The sequence below is a fragment of the Phocoena sinus genome, chromosome 2 (genome assembly GCF_008692025.1).
Source record: "Phocoena sinus isolate mPhoSin1 chromosome 2, mPhoSin1.pri, whole genome shotgun sequence".
NCBI classification, from domain to species: domain Eukaryota; kingdom Metazoa; phylum Chordata; class Mammalia; order Artiodactyla; family Phocoenidae; genus Phocoena; species Phocoena sinus.
The window spans coordinates 175,775,443-175,797,871 of NC_045764.1; the positions used below are offsets into that span (position 1 = coordinate 175,775,443).

Sequence of the window (22,429 nt, forward strand, 5' to 3'; positions counted from 1 at the left end):
CGCAGGGTGGTCTTCAAGAAAACCTAAAAGATGAGTGACTTGAAAAGCCACCGTATAAGAGCACCTTGCAGTTTACAATGTGGCAAATGTTACATTTACCCTTAGCTGCAGCAGCTGGAATCCACTGTGTTAGTCTGTTTTCCTGGCCCTACCACCAGCTAATTTTTGTGTTAAAACAAAAGAACAGATGAAAATAGAAAACGCATCTAAAGAATGCTTTTGTTTCCCTTGTAATTTTTAAGGTAAATCTGGTGAGAGACAATGGGGACAGGTTTAATGGACCCTGTTACTCATGTAGCAGATTCTGGTTCTGCCCCGAGAGCGAGCTGTGGGCAGGACAGGCTCTCGAGGGCCTCCTGCATCGCATCCAGCCTGTGCATTATTTGCTTAAAGATCATTTGACTGACTGGTGATCACATGACTGAATGTGTGCACACGTCACACATTGCTTACTCAGCTAAGGTGAATAACAGCGTCTGGAAAGCTGTATGCTCGCAGAGTTGAGATTATATAGCAGAAGTTTGAGGTTCGTTTATTGTTTGTTCACTAAATATTTATTAAAAGAAGGAACCCTTAAAGCAGACCTCCAGGGTTGACCCTCAGTTCACTGTACATTGTTTTTCTCTCTTCCTCTCTCACGTGTTCTTGACTTGTGCACATCTCATTACCTGGTCTTTGTCCTCTGACCTGCGGTCCAGCGCCGGGCTCTAGGTGCCGCTGGCAGCATCTAGGCACCTCTCAGAAGAGTTATCTCTGGCCAGGTGTGCACAGCCACCCGCTCTGCAGCCTTACTTTTTTGTTTGTTTGGTTTTTTTTGCCGTACGCAGGCCTCTCACTGTTGTAGCCTCAAGCACAGGCTCCGACGCGCAGGCTCAGCGGCCATGGCTCACGGGCCCAGCCGCTCCGCGGCATGTGGGATCTTCCCGGACCAGGGCACAAACCCGCGTCCCCTGCATTGGCAGGCGGACTCCCAACCACTGCGCCACCAGGGAAGCCCTTTTTTTCTTTTTGAACGTTTGAGCATTTTTCTCTTATTTGGCATAATCTACCCTATTGTGAAGTAAAACAAGGGACACACTTCGGAATATTTACGCCCCCAAGTTTAAAAATCACCAGTTACGGGACTTCCCTGGTGGCGCAGTGGTTAAGACTCCGCACTCCTCATGCAGGGGGTCCAGGTTCAATCCCTGGTCAGGGAACTAGATCCCACATGCATGCCGCAACTAAGTTTGCATGCCACAACTAAGGAGCACACTGGCAGCAACCAAGGAGCCCATGTGCCTAAGACCTGGCACAACAAAATGAATGAATGAATGAATATTTTAAAAATAAATAAAAATCACCAGTGTCAACTTTGGGGACAAACAAGGGCCTTTATCATTCACTGACTCTCAGGTAAATTGGAATTTTACTCTCTTCTGAGTGGAGTAACCAGTCAGTTTGTATTTTAGATGTAAAAAAGAAAATAGAAAATTAGTGTCTTAATTGACTCTTGTCAGTGGAAGAAATTTTCCCCTTATATTAGAATATATGCTAATGAGTTTGAATTCTTTTCCAAAATTGATTTCTTTTTCCTAGTTAGTTGTCAGTTATACCAAAATTAGGAAGGATGGTTGTGATAGAATTGAATAGCATTCTGAAACTTAGAAGCACTGACTTTTATTAGGTGTCTGCTGTAACACTCAGCCTTATTTTCTCAACTCTAAGTCTGGTCGTTGCACCTGGAGAGTGAGTTTTGAGGGAAGGGCAATAGGGGCTAGTAGGATTTAGTGTTTGTTTCGTACAATTCTGTGCTATTTGATTTTCAAGCTTGTATTATTTTTGTAGTTTATGAAGAAAAGTCATATATGAATAAAGAAGTGCTTGTTGATTAGTAGTCTCTTATTTTTCTGGGAGAAAGGCTAGAAAGTGTAGAGAGGAGGGAGGTTTGTCGCTGGGGGTGGCAGCCTCCGGGGCTTGAGGCTGTTAGTTTTCCTGGGTGTTTCCTTAGTGCTCGGGAGCTGGCATTAGCCACCTTGTTTGGGAGTTTGAGAGCAAATACTAGGCGGTGGTGCATGTAATTTATCTCTTAGATTTTTTTTAACATAAAAGTGGGTTGCTTGTTCTTCAACCTCAGCTGAGACTTAAAAGCAAACCCCTATTTAATATTTCTTTTTATTTCTAAATAATTACTTTCAAAGTACCAAAGTAATATTTATCATAGAAAATTTAAGTAGAACCTTGTTAAAAACACAAACAGAATTATAATCTCACCATCCAGAAATAAGTACTGTGAGTATTTTTTCAGCCATTTCTCTGTGGGGTTTATATATGGAGGACCCATAATGAGATCATATTATTCAGCTCTATTTTGTTCCTGTCTAGTCTTTATTTTTATTCTTGTGCATGGCCGGCCTGAAATACGTATACGTCAGTGTCCATTCTGGTGCCCGTAGACTGTGCCCTGCCCCTCGGTTTGTTTACTGGCCTCTTGTCTTGTTTTTCAGTGGATGAATACGTTGCCATTGCCAAAGAGAAGCATGGGTACAACATGGAACAGGTAATGGCATGGTTTTCCTTTGTTGTTACAAATGGGGTTTATAGTTGACCTGTTAATTTTCTTCTGTTCTCTGTGTTGGGTAGCACTGTTTGCTCACTAGCCTTTCTTTGTAGTCACTAGCAGTATTATACAAGGCTCTAGTCCCCTTTTCTACTGCTTGAGATAAGTGGTAGAAGACCCTTTGATTGGAAAAGCATGTATGTGTTCCTGCCAGTCTGCCCTGTTTAGGGGAGCAGTGGCTCTTAGGTGCTGGATACTTGGGCATAATGCTTTCGTATTTGAATATGGGATTTGTTTATCATTCTTGTGGTTGTGTGATGGTTTTTTTCCTGACTCATGGTGTCACACTCAAACCTGTTTTAATATTAATTGCTTTGAATCACTTTCTGGTTGTAAAATTTGACTAAGGTTTTTAAAAAATTGTTTGGAGCCAATTAATGAGAAATCCACAAGATTAATTTTTCTCCCAAAGTGTGATGATATCTTATTTCAGCCTTATTTCTAATTACGATTCTTTCAGGTAATCACATTAAATTGGATTAGTGCTTTCCTTTGTACTGATCTAGATTTTACAGCCTGTAAATTACCAAAATTTTTCATTTACCCTAATGCCTGAGGATACCACTGATTTTGGTTATATAGACTTGGACCCTTTCTTTTAGCCTTGGCCTTACTTTTAGTCATTCTACCCTGGTAGAACTGTCAGGAAAACCAATTACAATAAGGTAGTTTCAGAATCTTTCAAAGCAAGAAGTGTGTATGCTTCTCTTTCTCCAAACCCTACTTATGAACTTTACAAAGCTCCTCAGAAAATCATCGATTTTTTTTCTATTTAGAAAGTGTAATTATTATTGGATGATTGCTGATTACACTTGTATATATTTTTAAGGATTTTGGTCTTCAAAAGTATGATCATTTCCACTTTAAAATTGACATACAGGGAGTTTTCTTTGGAAAGTATTCCTGAACTCTCTTGTTTCTAATTTGTTCCTTACCCATTTGTATTTTTTTTCCTTTCTGAGCTGGAAAAAACTCTTTAGATTTGAAATTTTTTGGCAAAAGAATAACAAACAATTGTGTGCTCTTTGAGTTACTTTCTCCTTCATATCCAGTGGCTTTAGAGTGTGACCCTGTACGAGCACAGCTTCCAGAGTCCCACTGCTTCTGCTGTTTACTAGCTGTGACCATTGGCAAGTTACTGAATTTCTCAGGGCCTCCATATTCCAACTTGAGAATTGAGAATAATGGAACTTAATCTCATAGGGCTTGAGACAAATGAGTTAGTGTACAAAAGGGCACGGATCAGCGTCTGCCACTTAGCAGTGTACGTGGGTTCGCCATTTGTGAATTTGTCTGGGGATGAAGAAATACTTGCTCTTCTTGTGCCAGCCTCATTTCCACTTTAATGTTTCAGTCATGTCAGTCATGTTGTTGGTCTAAAAATTTCACTGATACTGTTTTTCTAGGCTCTTGGGATGCTCTTTTGGCATAAGCATAATATTGAAAAGTCATTGGCCGACTTGCCCAACTTTACCCCCTTCCCAGATGAGTGGACTGTGGAAGATAAAGTCTTATTTGAGCAAGCCTTTAGTTTTCACGGCAAAACTTTTCATAGAATCCAACAAATGGTGAGTAGGTGAGACCATTCACTGTGTGCCCCCCCCAACCCCCCCGGCCCCGCAATGTACCTGAGGGGTAGGGCTGTCATCCTCGAGCATGAGTGTTCCCGTTTTTAATAAAGCAGCTCACTGCAAGCTACTGGGTGCGTGAGAGGCTTCACATTACAAGAGTGAGCTATTCCCTAGCACCTCCCAGCTTGATAGCTGTACCTCAGCCCACCCCACCCCACCCCTCTTGTCGGAACAACCCTGAGTGTCCTTTCTTTTTTTTTTGGCTGCATTGGGTCTTCATTGCTGCACGCGGGCTTTCTCTCTAGTTGCAGCGAGCAGGGGCTCCTCTTCGTTGCAGTGCGCGGGCTTCTCATTTTGCAGTGGCTTCTCTTGTTGTAGAGCACGGGCTCTAGGTGCGCGGGCTTCAGTAGTTGCGGCGCGTGGGCTCAGCAGTTGTGGCGCATGGGCTTAGTTGCTCCGTGGCATGTGGGATCTTCCTGGACCAGGGATTGAACCCATGTCCCCTGCATTGGCAGGTGGATTCTTAACCACTGTGCCACCAGGGAAGTCCCCCCAGAGTGTTCTGATAGAAAGGGTCTCTGATGGTGGATGAGGCCAAACATCATGGGACCCCTGTCTCCCTGGGGAGTTTTGCTGACCTGTCACTTCTAGAAAGGTATTTGGTGGACTCCTACTGTGAAAGCTTACTGACGGTTACATTAGTGCTAAAATGAATTAAAAAAAAATAACCTAGAAGTTATGTTAGAAGCTGTAGTCGTGTGAAAACTCTGATTCATCTTAAGCTGACTGCAGTCTTTCATGGGCTAAGTTTCACTTACAGTCAAACTTCAGTAATTTGAAAATGTATCGATGAGAGTTCTTTTGTGAATTCAGAGAAAAATGGCTGTGACTTAGGACATTTCTGAATACATGAGAGTGATCCTTATGAAATATATCTACACACATTTGATTTTTAAAGATTAGCTTTAAGTCTAAGCCAACTCATTTTTTGTATTTAGCTTCCTGATAAATCTATAGCAAGCCTGGTGAAATTTTACTACTCCTGGAAGAAGACGAGGACTAAAACCAGCGTGATGGATCGCCACGCTCGGAAACAGAAACGGGAGCGGGAGGAAAGGTCAGTATGCACGCGGGGTGGTGTCTCACCCCTTTGGAGATCTTTGCACCGGCATTTCTAAGAGCTGGTGGGTACACAAAGGAAAGGTAGAGGGACCGGATTTCCCCCAGTTCCTTCCTGGTGGAACCAGAACATACACAAATATTCTTCAGCTCCATGCTCATGAGCTGTGTTAATGCATGAGTGCTGCCTTCTAAAGGTGTCTTTTCTCACCACTCTGCAGTCAGCACACTTTGTTCCAAATGAGTGAACTTTCCAACACATTCCTCTGTGCCCCTTAAGGGCGTCTTCTTTTAGTAAAAAGGAATCTCTTCTTATGTTGAAATTTACTTGGTGTGCTTCTGCAGGATTCAGTTGACCTTTTTATGTTTGGTATGTTAAAATCTACAGTTTAGATTTCCTTCTTCCTTTTTTTTACCATCCGTTTTGTGTATGTGAGTGAGTGAGAGGGGAACATTTTATGACTCTTAACAAGGAAGTTCGTTTTAAGGACAGCTCAGTGCATAGGACGCACCTTAACCACCACGCCCTCAGCCTTACGCACAGCAGAGTCAGGGAGGCGGCCTTTGCTCACCCGCAGAAGTGGGTTCTGGTCTCCGCTGGAGCGTCTGCTGATGGTCTCACAGGCAGGTTGGGTCAATGCACTCCTTTCCAGGCCTCTGTTTCCTCAGCTCTAAGATGAAGATGCTTCAGCTCTAGAAGGCAGCACACAGACATAGTGGGTTTTATGGTAGTGGGAATATAGGTGGCTTTTAAAAATTATATTTTCTGTAATATATTATTTTTATAAATTAACAGTGCAAAATAAAATGAAGAAGTATAAACTGTATGATCTCTGTGGCCCTGTGTTAGGAGAGTATCTTATGATTTCAAATGAAAGAGAATAACCTGTGGGGACAGATTGAGAATTATCACTTTTGGAGACACCTGCGAAGCTCTTTCCAACCATAAGATTCTGTAAAATTGTTGACCTTGACACATCTGCATATTTTTTAGTCTGCAACATACATAACTAGTGGGTCTATTTATGGATCAGTACTCTTTGTGACCAAAGGAAAAGTAGCAAACTCTACTGAATTTGTTTTTAGTGTTATAGCAATTTTTGATTAAAATTCCTTGTTTCCTTTATATGTTAGGTCTAGTTTACTGTTTATAAACTAAGTCTGTTACTACAAACAAGTGCGGTTTACTAAGCTGAAATCAGAATTAAATTTAAAAAAAAGAAGATTGGGATTTGTTATCCTTGAGGATGAAGCGATAAGGGCATTGTTCTCACTTTGCATCTGCACAAGGGTGCTCCTACCTTCCCGGTGCACCTTCACGCCGTCAGGATGCAAACAGAGGAGGGGCACCCTGGCCACGGCAGAAGCACCTGAGAGATTGTTGTCTTTCTAACGGGACCTCCCTGTGAAAGGAACGGCAGGGCCTGGGAAAATTCCCTCCACCCCTGGCTCTTTCTCCTCTCAGACATGCTTTCCTCAGCCGGAACTTCTTACCACTGTGGGCCTTGGGGGTGGGTGGGGGGAGAAGGAGAGCACAGTGGGTGCGTCACCTGGGATGGGTTCCTGAGACAAAGTGGGTGTTGACGTTTGAAACCCTGAGTGTTCTGCTGCCACCACTGCTCAGCTGGCTTTAGCTGCAGGCAGACTGGGGCAGGCTGCCTGGCTGCTGTGAGCCTTCGCTTTCACATTTCTTTTAAGCAAAAGGAGGCGGACTCTCAACCACTGCGCCACCAGGGAAGCCCTTTTTTTTCTTTTTAAGTAAGAAATACTGCGTGGAAGGATATAAACAAAAGCATGCACCATATCAATGCGAGCGTTCTTTTTCGTTTGTTTGTTTTTTGTGAGCGTTCTTTTTAAAATTAACTTTAAAATACCAGTTATTCGAGCCACCAGAAAGCCTCTCCCATTCTCAGACTTGTGTAGTTGTGAGTAGACAGGTGGGACTTGAACATGGATTTTTACTTGTTGGTGAATTTATTCCCAATACAATAGGCTTTATTCCTGAATAATTTCTCAGTTATATCTAATGATCATGTCCTGGTCCTCCATTAGCTACTTATGGAGAATTAAAGTAAATGTCTTAAATTTGACATTTTTAGTTGAGAGAAAACACTTTACAAATAATAAAGCGACAATGTTTCAGGCCTGGTTTGGGAGTTAGAAACCCATTTTAATAGCTTTTTTTAATCATTTAGACTAAAAGAGCTATGGAATTGGTATTTTATTTGAATTGTAAAAATGTATTTATCTCAGCATTCTGAAAACATATACTGATTTTGTATTACATCTGTCATTAAATCAATATATTGCTTATATTTGTGTATTAAATAGAATTAGTACAAAATAATCTTTCTGTAACTTGTTTTTGTCTTCCAGTGAGGATGAACTGGAAGAAACAAATGGAAATAATGCCATTGACATTGAGATTGATCAAAACAAGGAAAGCAAAAAGGAGGTATTTTTTTCCCCCAGTACTGTTAAGACAAATAAATTTCATTACTAGTTTCATAAGTAAAACATTCCTTTTTCTCATTCTACTTAATATATTAGGTGCTGTGTACAAGGCATCATGGTATGGCTTTTTAAACAATACTAACTTTGCTTTGTAGAACTTAGAATTTTGTTTGCTAAGAAATACGAGAAAGGAAGCCTTAAAGGAAAAAATGGCATCAACGAGGAAAGTTTTTATGTAGGGTAACAGTTCTCACTGCCTTCTTTCCTGGGCCCTTCGCTCAGCAGGTTACATAGGGGCCTTGTTAGGACCGGGCTCGAGCTCGGCCCCTCCTCTCGGCTCTGGTGGCCGCCTTCCTTCTGTATGTGCCCGGGGCCTGCACCCTCTGGGTCATGGTGAAGTTTTAATCTCTCACGTTTTAAAAATCATTATGCCAAAGGTTTATAGTCTCTGGATCCAAGAGGTCCCCGAATCCCTACAATTCTACATGACTTTGGGGGGGGGTATATCTATAACATTCTACATGACTTTGGGGGGGTATAACATTCTACATGACTTTGGGGGGGTATATCTATAACATTCTGCATGACTTTGGGGGGTATATCTATAACATTCTACATGACTTTGGGGGGGTATATCTATAACATTCTACATGACTTTGGGGGGTATATCTATAACATTCTACATGACTTGGGGGGTATATCTATAACATTCTACATGACTTTGGGGGGTATATCTATAACATTCTACATGACTTTGGGGGGGTATATCTATAACATTCTACATGACTTTGGGGGGGTATATCTATAACATTCTACATGACTTTGGGGGGTATATCTATAACATTCTACATGACTTTGGGGGGGTATAACATTCTACATGACTTTGGGGGGGTATATCTATAACATTCTACATGACTTTGGGGGGTATATCTATAACATTCTACATGACTTTGGGGGGTATATCTATAACATTCTACATGACTTTGGGGGGGTATATCTATAACATTCTACATGACTTTGGGGGGGTATATCTATAGCATTCTACATGACTTTGGGGGGTATATCTATAACATTCTACATGACTTTAGGGGGGTATATCTATAACATTCTACATGACTTTGGGGGGGTATATCTATAACATTCTACATGACTTGGGGGGGTATATCTATAACATTTACTTATTGTAAATTGCCCACTGAGAACAATGGGGTGTCTGGACGGTCTTAGCCTTTTGAAATGGGGGTTAGAGTCTTGCATTATTTTGCCCATTCATAAAAATTGAATAAAGCATATGTGGGGTCCCCGAGGGCCCTCCGGGTAGACCAGGGTTCTGTGGCCTAGTTGGGGACCCCCACGTTACAGAGCTGCCTGCACCAGTTCCCTGATGGGTGCCACCACCACAGCTGAGGAAAGAGGGCCTCAGCCCATTGGTGCCCATCAGCCCCTCATTCAGGGTGGAGTATGGAATCCCAGCATGGGCATGACTTTTACATGTGTTCACATAAGTGTTTTTCTAAAGACAGAGTCTGTAGTTGCAGTAAAACCTGAAAAGGTTTTCTATCTCAAAAGGTACTAAAGTATGAGAAAAACGGAAGGGTCTAGACATACCTAAACTTTAAAATTACACCAATAATATATGATTTTATAGACATGTAGGAAATACAGCTAAACAAAAGGGAAAAATGAAAATGATTTATCATTTCATCACCCATATCACTATTAACATTTTGGTGACTCTTTCCAGATGACCTCCTCTGTAAAATATATATGCCTATACATAATTCTGAATCTGTATGCTTAAAAAATATAAAATCGGATCTTAATATATAATTTTATAACCTTTTAAATTTACTCTGCCTTGAACATTTTTTTAAATTGAAGTATAGTTGATTTACAATGTTGTGTTAGTTTCTGGTATATGGCAGAGTGATTCAGTTTTATGTATATATTCTTTTCCATTATGCTTTATCACAGGATATTGAATATAGTTCCCTGTGCTCTACAGTAGGACCTTGTTGTTTGTCCATTCTGTATATAATAGTTTGCATCTGCTAATCCCAAACTCCCAGTCCATCCCTCCCCCAACCCCCTTCCCCCTGGCAACCACAAGTCTGATCTCTGTGTCTGAGTCTGTTTCTGTTTTGTAGATAAGTTCATTTGTGTTCTATTTTAGATTCCACATGTAAGCGGTATCACGTGGTATTTGTCTTTCTCTTCGTGATTTACTTCACTTAGTATGATAATCTCTAGGTCCATCCATGTAGCTGCAGATGGCATTATTTCATTCTTTTTTATGGCTGAGTAATATTCCATTGTATACATGTACCACACCTTCTTTATCCATTCATCTGTCAGTGGACGTTCAAGTTGTTTCCATGTCTTGGCTATTGTAAATAGTGCTGCTGTGAACATAGGGGTGCTGCCTGTATCCTTTCGAATTATAGTTTTGTCCAGATATATGCCCAGGAGTGGGACTGCTGGATCTTATGGCAACTCTATTTTTAGTTTCTTGAGGAACGTCAATACTGAACCTTGAACATATTTTTATGTCAAACATATTTGTATGCATAGCTGTATGTTATTCCATCATTACAGATCTTTTATAACTGAGTTAATTAATCTTATACGGGTTTTTACAGTCTTTTTCCCTGTAAGTAATGCTGAAATGCTGATCTCATGACTACATATTTGTGCACTTAATTTTTCCCATTAGAATTAATTTCTGGAAGTTGAATTATTGAGTCAAAGTGTTCTAGATATATTCTTAAGGCTTCTTTTGGTATGGTATATATTATCAAATAGGAAACTGGTAATTCTTTCTGGATAGCGCTCTTACCAGTGATTTATATGAGTGCCCAAATAACAAGATCATTTTAAGGATTAGCTAAATTACATTGCTTTTTGGGAAATCAAATTGTACTTTCAATTTTTAGTAAGCTTTGTTTTGATGCATTGTTATTTATTAGGTTCTTCAATGGAACATTTTAAATGAAAGAGGCTTGGTTTTATATTAATTTCTGTAATTGTTATTTATATAGCAGTTTCTAATTTAAAAAGAAAAATGGTTAAATCTCAGTTTCTTTACCTACTAAAATGTTATTAAAATGGACACATAGTGGGAGGGAGGGAGACGCAAGAGGGAAGAGATACGGGAACATATGTATATATATAACTGATTCATTTTGTTGTAAAGCAGAAACTAACACACCATTGTAAAGCAATTATACTCCAATAAAGATGTTAAAAAAAAAAACAAACAGACACATGGTCAATAGGTGATCTTTACTGAATAGCATAGCGCTATTGCAGAACATAGTTTTTTGTTTACTTATATTTTTATGTGTTGTTTATTACCACTTGTTCGAGAGCTTATTGCTACCATCATGGTTTGCATTGCCTTTTTATCTCAGTCTTTTAAAATATGAAGCAAAAAGCTGAATGTATTTTCAGCTTTACCAGCCAATGTTAATACACTGACAAGATGAAATTATAAACAGTTAACCAAAACTTCTTGTTCTTAAAAATGGTTGCCACTAGGATGTTATCCTTTCCTTGCCACGATATTAGTGCATTTCATTTCCAAAGGTTTTGGTTTTAGAGAAAGCATTTAAAAAAATAAGCAGCAATCATGCATTTTTAAATGACAGCATATAGTTTTTGAAGCAAGTTACACAGTTGCCCTAAAAGTTGTGTCATCCAAAAAAGGAAACCGAAAAGGTGTATAAACAAGTTTCATATTGAAGTTTTTATTTTTATAACCATCTATAAAGATTTAAAGAATTTAAGTGGATCCTTATACATGTGCTGAATCATTTTTTTTTTTCTTTTTTCTTTCTGTGGTCGTATGTCCATCTACAGTTGCTAGGGACTGTTTGGGTAAAATAACTCCTTATTCATAAATACACAGCTCACCAGAAGGGAAGACAGGTTATTTTTTATTCCTGTGTTCCTGCAGGAAGCTGGGAATCCTTCTTGTCAGAGGTTTATAGAATAAGGATGTATCTGTATAGGAAGGAAATGGATGGAGTCCACTTTGAAGTGTTTATTTAGCCAAAGTTCAGTAGCCAATGTTTTTGTCTGTTAACTGTGTTAGAACTTGTAGATGGTAATTATGATATGGCGTGGTATTTGTCTTAGATTGTTTGGAGCCATGTTAAGAAAATATGCTTATTACTGTTCATTTGGCATTTTAGTTTTTTTAGTTTCTCATTTATCAAATATGTGTATCATGCAGGTGCCCCCTACTGAGACAGTTCCTCAGATCAAAAAAGAAAAACATAGTACACAAGCTAAAAATAGAGCAAAAAGGAAACCTCCGAAAGGAATGTTTCTTTCTCAAGAAGACGTGGAGGCTGTTTCTGCCAATGCCACCGCTGCTGCCACGGTGCTGAGACAACTGGACATGGAGCTGGTGTCAATCAAACGACAGGTACCCGTGAGCCCAGTCCTGGGTGAAGAGTTAACTGCACTTCAGACGTGTTCTTACTTCTCACTCACTTGGATGTTCTCTTTCCCCAAATCTCAAAAGCGCATTTTGTTTCTAAGGAATTGGACAGAAGATCTTAGGCCCGTTGATTTTTTTTCCTTAAATTAACCGTGAAGTTGAAATTTTATACAGATATCGATATAGATACAGATTTCAATGACTTGTCATAATATGAACACACCCAAGTAACCTCTGTCTGGATGAAGACGTGGAGCGTCGCCTCCACAGCCCCTTTATCTACCCTTGAGAAATGCGTCGTTGCCTCAGAAGCCTCACTCATGCCCCCTGTTCATTACCCACCTTCTCCCGGTGGGTGGCCACTGTTCTGACTTAAAACCATATGTTATTTTTATCTTGTTTTTGATTTTATATAAACAGAATGATAAAGTAGGTGTGTGTGTGTGTGTGTGTGTGTCTGGCTCTTACTCAGCATGTGAGATCTATCCAGGTAACAGCCATCCTTCTTGTTCTTTCTCATTGCTGTATAAATACCCAACAGATGATCCATTTTACTTTGAGTGGACATTTGGGTTGTTTCCCGTTTTTGACTCTTACACATGATACTGATAGGAGCGTTGTTTTATGTGCCTCTGGGTGTGTTGTGGGTGCATCTTTGTTGGAGATAACACCTAAGAGTGCAGTTGTTGGGTTATCGAGTGTGCATATGACCGACATTAGAAAACAATGCCAGACGGTTTCCCAAAGTGGTCACGTCACTTTACGTGAGTTTTGGTTGCACCACATCAGGACTTCCAGCAGTTGCGGCACTGCTGACATTTCGGGCTGGATAATTTCTTTGTTCTGGGGGTTGTTCCGCTCCTTGTAGGATGTTTAGCAGCATCTCTGGCCTCGACCCACTGGGTGCCAGTAGCGCCCTCCCCTCCACCATGCTGTGTGACCTCATCGTGGAGTTACAGGGGCAGTGGGGGAATGGTCTCATGTTTCCCATTCTGAGGGGTTCTTTTTCACTCTCTTAGTGGTATCTATCTATCTATCTATCATTTATTTATTTATTTATGGCTGTGTTGGGTCTTCGTTGCTGCCCGTGGGCTTTTTCTAGTTGCGGCGAGCGGGGGCTACTCTTTGTTGCGGTGCGCGGGCTTCTCATTGCAGTGGCTTGTCTTTGTTGCAGAGCACGGGCTGTAGGCACGCAGGCTCGGTAGTTGTGGCTCTAGAGCGCAGGCTCAGTGGTTGTGGCGCATGGGCTTAGCTGCTTCGCGGCACTTGGGATCTTCCGGGACCAGGGCTCGAACCCTTGTCCCCTGCATTGGCAGGTGGATTCCTAACCACTGCACCACCAGGGAAGCCCTCTTAGTGGTATCTTTTAATGAACAGAAATTCTTAGTTTTAAGGTAGTCCAGTTTCTCATTCTTGTCTTTTACGGTTAGTGCTCTTTGAGTTCTGTTAAGAACCTTTCCTGAGGTCACGAAGATACTCTTACACACTATCTTAAAAGTGTTGTTTTGCCTTTTACATTTTGATCTTCAGTCTACCTGGCAGTGTTTTTGTTTGTATGTTGTTACATGTAGGGTCAAATTTTTTTTTTTTTTCATACGGATATCTAGTTTACCCAGTACTATTCATTAAAAAAGATTACTCTTTCCCTGTTGTAAGGCTGTGGGACCTTTGTCTTAAATCCGGTGTCCATTATGTGTATCAGTCAGGTTTGGAGTTCTGTTTGTCCATTCTTCACCGGTACTATATGGTCTTAATAATACATAATCATGAATGGACATGTGTGGTAGGAGAAGTCCTCCAAGATGGCTATTCCTGGCCCTTGTATTTCCATATAAAGTTTAGAATCACCTTCTCAATTTCCAGAATAGTAATTCTGCTAGAATTTTGATTGGGGTTGTGTTGAATGTATAGATCAGTGTAGAGAATTAACATCTTATGATCCATGAACATGATATATCCCTGCACTTCTCTAGATGTTTAGTTTCTTCCAGTATTTTGCCATTCTCTATGAATAAGCCTTGTATTTCCTTTATTAGTGTTATTCCTACACGTTTGGTACATTTCTGGTGCTCTTGTAAAGAATATTGGTTTTTTTGTTTGTTTTTCTGGGGTTCTTCTGCGGTACGCGGGCCTCTCACTGCTGTGGCCTCTCCCGTTGCGGAGCACAGGCTCCGGACGCACAGGCCCAGCGGCCATGGCTCACGGACCCAGCCGCTCTGCGGCATGTGGGATCTTTCCGGACCGGGGCACGAACCCGTGTCCCCTGCATCGGCAGGCGGACCCTCAACCACTCCGCCACCAGGGAAGCCCCAAGAGTATTGTTTTTAAAACGCATCCTTTCCTGATCATTCGTGCTTCGTGTGAGAGGTGGCGGCTCCTCCTTGTCTTTTCGTCTGATTTTGTGTAAAAGTCAAACGCAAAAGTTAGCCGAGCAGCCCAGTGCTGCCCTTCCGTTAGTCACCTCCCCCGACCCCAAATGCAAGGTGAATTATGGACTGGTGGTTCACTTTCAGTTCGTGCTGCCTTTGATTCATCGATCTTGATGGCTGCCTTGGCAGGGCTGAGAAGAGAAAGGTGGGGTCTGTGGCCCCGGCTGTCCCCTGGTGGAGGAGGCTGCACAGACCAGGACCCGGCGCGCCCCTCGGAGTTGCGGGCTTGCGGCTGCCACAGCTGCATTCTAATCTTAGGAGAATCACTTAATCTTCCTGGGCCTCTTTTTTCAAATGAGATTAATCCTTGCCTGCCTGATCTTACAGGATGTGTGAGGGCGTCGTAGTAAGCTGCCTCTGCGCTGGGAGAGCTCTGTGCATCTCACCTTCCTCTCCGAGGGGCCTCAGTCCCCTCTGCTGAGTGAGTTCCTGACGCTTGCTGTTCGGTGTCAATATGTCAAAGAAGGAAAGAGACCCTTTCTTCTACAGAGGTGTTACTGACTTTGTAGTATGATAGATAAAGAGGCTTTGGTTTTCAGAGCCAGGGTCAAGAGCAGGAATTTTTTATTTGAAGGTAGCTGCTCAGAGCTGACATTGTTGGAGAGAAGGCTCAGAGGCTGACTTACTAAGAGGTGAGGTCAGCTGTTTACTTCCCACCGCCTTTAGGGCTTCTGCCAGCTGCCCTTCAGATGCACATGGCGGTCAGTCACACAGTGGGCGTGCTATTCTGGATGCCCCCACGTCTGGTGGTTTGCCAGGGAAACCGTCATCCGATGAGGACAGGAAACCTGACTAACAGCAGCTCAGACAGCGAAGGGTTTATTTTTAACAAATAACAAGAAATTCCAACATCAGTGATTGCTGGCGTTAGTTCCTCTGTTCAGTGATGCTCTTGGGGACCCAGATTCTTTCAGATTCTCCTGCTCCACCATTCTTAGCTTTTAGGCTTTTCATCTTGCTTGTTGCCTCACACTGGACGCTGCAGGAGCCATTTTGTCACCTTCGTGTCTGCATTCAGGGCAGTAAGAAGAGGGGGTGGAGGAAAAGCTTTTGCTTTCCCAGAACCTCCTGGACTTTGTGTGGCAGGGCTTTGCAGCCCGGCTCCTCCTAGCCCTGAGGAAATCGTCAGCCGCTGTCAAAGATACAAGTGAGAAGGGGGCTGGGAACGGCCGTCAGGTTAGCCAGCAGACACTGCTGGTTGCATCAGGTCTTTCCGGGTGGAGAGAATGAAATGGTCTGACCTTAGAGAAGAATCACTAAATACCCAATAAACTAGGAAAAAGAAAGTTGTGTTCAGCCAGGAGCTCTAGGTAAGGCACCAGGCCAAGTCAACTGCTTTTTTTGTTCTTTCTTTAAATGCTGGTTACTTTTTGTATCCTGTTTCTTATCCAGCTTGTTGCCACTCTGGCTTCTTTCCGATTGGCATGATGCTGGCAACTAATCCCTATTCTTATTCTGATTAGTAAACATTGGACATTTGCTAATTTGGAAAATGATTAGGAGCAGACACGTAGGTAAATGAAAATATAGAGCTAAGTTTTAGTTCAGGATTTGTGGGTGTTTTACCTTGTAGCCACTCATTTAATCTCAATGCTTCTTTATCCATTGATTTTAGAGGGAAAATGTATGTGTTAAACAGGTTGGAAAATGCCTGTTACTTAATCACTTAATCACAATGCGATACGCACACGCACACGCACACACACACACACACACACACACACACACACACGCCCAGCTTTCTAACATATAAGGGTAACTGGAATGCCAGGGGGGAGAGGGTGGGGGGGGCATGAAATTGAATATATGTTCTAGTGGACATACCCCTGACTTTTTTGTGTGTGTGTTCTAATAAAACTTTATTTATAAAAATAGCCAGTAGGCTGGATTTGGTATGTAGGTCATAGTTTCCCAACCCCTGCTATAAATGAAACAAGGTTTACCATGAATAATAATGATGAAGCTCAGTTATGTCTAGGCCCCTGACTTTTGAGAATTTGCTCATTCCCTAGCCTAGTTTTCAGAATTCAGGGAGCATAATCCGAGCGCCTTGCAGTATTTTGTGGGTATTTTGTGGGTTGTTGGTAACTGTGAGCTCTGAGAAGAGTCTGAGATTGTGCTGTTCAGTGTGGTGGCCACGTGTGGTCTTTAGATTTTAGCTCGGGTTAGTTGAAATTGGAGGAATTAAACCTGTGACTCCTCGGCTGGATAAGCCGCTTTTCGGGTGCTTAGTAGCGGCGTGTGGCAGGTGGCTGCCCGGTCAGGCAGCCCAAGTTTAGAATATTTTCATTATCAGAGAGAGTTCTGTCAGCTTATGCTGGTCTGAGAGCTTGGAATTACTTACTGTGAGTAAATTTCAAGTATTTTCTTCTGATCTGTACCTTTTCAAAATAAGCTAAAACAAATTTCAGTAAAGCAAGGTCCTGGTTTTTGGTTTTACTGTAGAGTGAATTCTGTGCATGTTTCCAGTATTTTTCTTTTCAGCTGTTTTTATGTTCTGATGTGGCATCGTTACAAAAGATTTGGAGTAGACTGTATTTCTGGCAGACGTTGAGGCCCTTGGTAAGGGCAGACAGGGTCAGTTTCTGGTTCTTGAAAGTGCTGGTCTTATTTACTTGCCCACTGGTCCCATAGCGTAGAAAAATTTTCCTGTACCACCCCCCGACCCCTTAAACCTTTTAGAAGAAGTAAAACAAAGGAGGAAAGGATCTGTGAAACTGGAAATCTATGAAATGTAAGTCGTCGAAAGTGGGGTTTTAAAAAATTGTATAAGTATAAAAAGTTTTTTTTGAAGAGGAGAGAGATTTACTAAAAAACTGAACCACCATCTCCACTCGTCTCCCACCCCTTCCCTATCTCTAAAATGTTTGCTTTTCTTCCTTTGCCTCAATAGGATTTCTGCTTTCAAGGGCACCTTCTGCTCATGAATATTTTTGATGTTTTACTTGGGAAAATGAACGTGTTCCTCTGCTTGCTTTCTTATTTGCTCAAGTGATTATTGAAGAATGAAAAATGATAGGGCCAGAGTTCCCCTAGTGCTAGGCACAGAAATGCCCCTCTGCTTAGAATTGAGAGAGAAGGGCCCCCTCCTGTGACCCAGCTTGTTCAGGAGCGAGTGCAGAATTAAAGAGCAGCTGTGGAGTGATTGAGTGGTTTGTATTTATTGTTTGTGTCTTTCTTTTGATTAGGCAAGGACAGTGAAAGGTCCACTGAATCAAAGCAAGAATGTGGGAAAGGTAATTTGTGAGAAAACAAAGTTACTGTTGCTCAGAATTAGACTTGTGGAGAACTGACATACTGCTTTCTTTTCTCCTCCCCGTTAAAGAAGCCTGCAGGTGGGGCTTCTGCCCTTTGTAGCGTCCGTGCGGGGCTCGGGGCTGTGAGGCTGTCCTGCCTTCACTCTGCCTGCTCTCTTTCTTCAGCTCAGCTCTGTGTGGTGGGAGCCCAGGCATTGTCTTCTGTGTCAGACTGCAGTCGTGCATTCTGTGGCCCCGGTCGCCTGTGCCGAGCTGGTGCATTAGGATTGTGTGCGCAGGCACCTTTTTACCACCATCCCTTCCGTCTTGGTTGTCTCTTGTCCAGTGCCCTAAGCAAGTCAATTAAAGAACTTAGTTAGCTGCTCTCAAAGGATACCATAGGGACCTCAAATTTGGGCTACCTTACAGGTTAGGAACTTCTTTCCTCTTGGTTTTTTGTTTCTTTTAGCTTTCTCAGTTCTCTCTTCTTTTCATACCTTTATAAAAGTGTTTCATTTTAAAAATGAAAATCTTCTTTCCCTTAGATTCAGAATATTAAACAGACGAACAGTGCTCTAAAAGAAAAACTTGATGGTGGAATAGAACCATATCGACTTCCAGAGGTAGGATTATGTTAACATCATCTTTGAAGTCACACCTGAGTTTATGTGTTTAAGAATTTACTGTCTGTGTCTCCAGTACACGTCTCTTAGAAGGAAAGGTGTAGATATAACTTTATAAACCTAGTTGATGTTAAAATTATGATATGAGAAAAAGATTCATTAATCCCCATAAGGACATACTCATCTCTAAAGGTAGTATGCTAATAGGACTCATTTGGATACCCAGGTCGTTCAGAAATGTAACGCACGTTGGACCACAGAGGAGCAGCTTCTCGCCGTACAAGGTAGGAGGAAGTTCTTATAAAATAAAGGTTTAGGAGCAGCAGTCGCTCTCAGGAAAAAATTATACCCCATCCTGCTCCCAGCACATCATTCATGTTGAAACAAATTCTTGGAGGATTACGTCCTTCTAGTGGGCATCATTTTAGCTAAATTACTGCATTCTCTTTGGGCTTTACTTTTTTCCTTTCCCATGTCTCACAAGATGTAAAAATTAATCTGGGAGCCTCCATGTTTAAAGGTGTGTTTCACTTTAGCAGCTCCTCATTGGGTTCTGAGTAGTCAGGAAGTACAGCTCGCGTGTTGGGGTTGTATGGTTGGAGGTGTTCTAGTCCTGGGGACCCTGAAGAGGCCAGTGTAGGATGTCCATGGCATAGGGTAACTGCTGGGTGACTTCAGTTACCATGCGACATATGTCAGGGAGGTACAGACCCTGCGTGACAGGGTCACACGGAGTGTCTCTGCCAGTCATCCACACTGGACTCTATACTACCCTTTTCCATTAGTGCGCTAAGATAGTACCTGCTGTTGAAAGCCTCTATGTTTCCTTATCTGGATAAGGGGTAAGTCTCAATTGTGTGTGTGTGTTTTTTATTATTTTTCTCGTGTTGAAAAAAATGCTTTCTCACATCCTTAGCCATCAGGAAATACGGCCGAGATTTTCAGGCAATCTCAGATGTGATTGGGAACAAATCAGTGGTACAAGTGAAGAACTTTTTTGTAAATTATCGACGCCGCTTCAACATAGATGAAGTTTTACAAGAATGGGAGGCAGAACATGGGAAGGAAGAAACCAATGGTCCCAGTAACCAGAAACCTGCAACGTCCCCGGATAATTCTGTCAAGATGCCTGAAGAGGAAGACGAGGTAAGTCTGAAACGGTTGATCTCTGCCAGATTCATACTCAGTTCTCCAGTTAGTGTCTTCATTGATGACCTTTTCCAACTGTAGAAATACTTTTAGGTTTCAGCTATGTCAGTAACTTGACTTTTACCTGTAAATACCATAATACATGTGTTGACTTCAGTCACTTTTTGGTCACTACGTATATTATTCACATTTTAGTTTCTGGACAAATTCTTAATTCCATCCTGGTTTCCTCCGGCCACAAAATATTCCACATTACCAATATTTCCTTAAATACAATGACAGCTTTGCCCTAAAACCGTAAGTTAGAAGTGCCTTGAGTATCAGTAAAGCTCAGTCGTGTGAAATGTGCTGTCATCTCCTGTGAGGTTTACGAGCGCACCGGGGAGTCTGCAGGTTCCTGCTGTGTCTGCTTCCACATCCGCTTGCCGTGCTGCTCTTTGGGGCTGACCTACTGGAGTACTGATGAGGACACTTGTAGGTCCTGGGTTGCATGGAGGCTGGCATCCTGGTCGTCTCCTGGGTGGTGGCACGGGTTTCATCAGCCCGGGCAGCGGAGGTCGGGATGGGGGAGATTGTGGAGGCTGCCCCTCCCTCTGCACGTCTACCTCCCCCCTCCCCCCGCCCACGGATGCTGAGGCAGGGCTGGGAGCCAAGAGTTCATTGCTGCTGCCTTTAACATTTGCATTTGCTCACTGACATGGCAATTTAAGGGTTAATTTGCTATCACTTTCTCATCAGCATCTTCCCCAAATGAGGCAGGAGTGATTTGGAGTTACCTCTTTCGTATTGCCAGTGCTGCCCCCCCCCCCCCCCCCCGCCCCCCGGGGGGAGAGCCTTGTGAAGAGGACACCCAGCAAGTGGCTTTGCGAGGCCTGTCAGGAGACAGACACTAGTTCTGTTAGAATTAGACTCTTTAGAGCCTTCTACCAGAAAATCTTTGTAGTTAAGTGTACAAAACCTATAGTACTGACAATGTGAGTGGGGTCCTTGCGTCACACCCAGGCACGGCCTGCCCATGGAGCAGGATAGCACATGAGCACAACAAAGGTGTTTTTCTCTGTCGGCAGTGATTTTTGTCTGTGTGCTAATTTCCCCTTTAGCAACAAATTAATTTCCCTGAAGTCCTAGACTCAATTTAGGAAGCGCTGAAAAGATGAGGATTACTGGGGTAAGAACGTCAGAATTTGCGAGAGTGAAAGCTTTCTTCCAAGTATGTTTTCTGACTTAAGTCCCAGGAAGCAGAAATAATAGGAAACTCAGATTTCCTGCCTCTCAAAGTTAATCAAAGCCAGCTTCAGCAGGGTTAGCATAAAAAATGAGATAGTAGATTTAGGACCCAGGGTCATGATCTTCTTAGGCCTGGCTCTTTGACTGGCTAGCTTAGGTTAAGTCAGCTACATTTTCCTTGTTTCTTGTTAGTCCAGAAGTTCCATCCTTCATGGTCCACTTGCGGTGCTGATGGCACATCAGAGTCCCCTCATCCTGTCTGCCTGGCTCGTCCATAGCTGACCTCCCCCACCCAGCAGCACGTCTTCTCTCTCTCTGATGGTTGATGTTCCCTGTGTCTGTTTACCCAGCCTTCTCTTCAGAAGGAATGGGATTATCTAACTCAACCCGAATATATAATCTTTATAGCTCCTTTAAAATTTTTTCACTTCTTTAGTCATTTAAAACTAACTCACTCTCTCTCTCTCTCATACACACACACACACACGTGCACGCACGTGCATGCCTATATTTCCTTTTCTTTATCCCTTTCTTTTTATTTATTTTTTTATTTTACACATTTATTTTATTTTATTTTTATTTTTGGCTGCCTTGGGTCTTCGTCGCTGCGTGCGGGCTTTCTCTAGTTGCGGTGAGCGGGGGCCCCTCTTCCTGTGGTGCGTGGGCCTCTCAGTGCGGCAGCTTCTCTTGCTGCGGAGCATGGGCTCTAGGCACGCAGGCTTCAGTAGTTGTAGCTCGCAGGCTCAGTAGTTGTGGCTCGCGGGCTCCAGAGCACAGACTCAGTAGTTGTTGCGCACGGGCTTCGTTGCTCTGCAGCATGTGAGATCTTCCTGGACCAGGGATCAAACCCATGTTCCCTGCACAGGCAGGCGGATTCTCAACCACTGACCCACCAGGGAAGTCCCTCCCTTTCTTTTCATGTTTCTTATGGTACCAGCCCTCCTGCTTCACCACCCTGGTCTTCTGTTCTCCATATGTTAGTTTGCAGAAGGAAATTAATCTGTAAGGACCAGCTGCTTCTCTGTGTCCACCAAGGGCCTAAGGGAACTGGTTAATTGTCTGTCTAATCAGTGCTCAGAACTTAGTGTCCTTGTAATTTCCCATTCTTGTTTATCCTTTGGAATCCAGCTGCTGAGAAAGATGTCTGCTGGTGTCCTGCCTGCCCTCGGGTTTTATGTATTTATGCAGTACAGACAGGGAGGAGGCCATCAGATTTGAGAAGTTCTGGAAACATAGCGGTCTGTCAGCTGCGGGCTTTTTTCCTTCAGAGCTAAGGAGGGAGATCTCTCTCCGCAGCCCAAGAGGGTTGAGCTTTTGAGACTCAGAGTTCTCTGGGGTGGCCAAGGATAGAGTACGGGGAGGTGTCAGAAAAGCACAGAGGGATGCTAAAAGTGACTGCATTGGAGATACACATTCTCGCTTAAAATTATAGAATGATTGAGTGTATTACTAGTGAGGAGAAACCTGATTTGACTAACGACCGTTCTCATAAATTGGGATTTCACCTGAAGGCGCAGCTGCTTTCCGATTCTGGACTCTTAGCTCAGCTGTTTCCTTAGAAGTAAGACACCACGGGGG

The 22,429-nt window shown here is 42.6% G+C and overlaps 1 protein-coding gene across 1 annotated transcript in view; it reads left to right on the top strand.

The window, feature by feature from the left end:
* The window catches only part of RCOR1 (REST corepressor 1), a 118,649-nt gene that overhangs the window by 94,376 nt on the left and 1,844 nt on the right, over positions 1-22,429 (top strand). Inside the window, 8 exon segments of the mRNA XM_032623197.1 lie at positions 2,487-2,539; positions 4,006-4,167; positions 5,169-5,287; positions 7,666-7,744; positions 11,978-12,172; positions 18,398-18,475; positions 18,702-18,759; positions 19,392-19,621. Coding sequence (XP_032479088.1) covers positions 2,487-2,539; positions 4,006-4,167; positions 5,169-5,287; positions 7,666-7,744; positions 11,978-12,172; positions 18,398-18,475; positions 18,702-18,759; positions 19,392-19,621 — 974 coding nt within the window.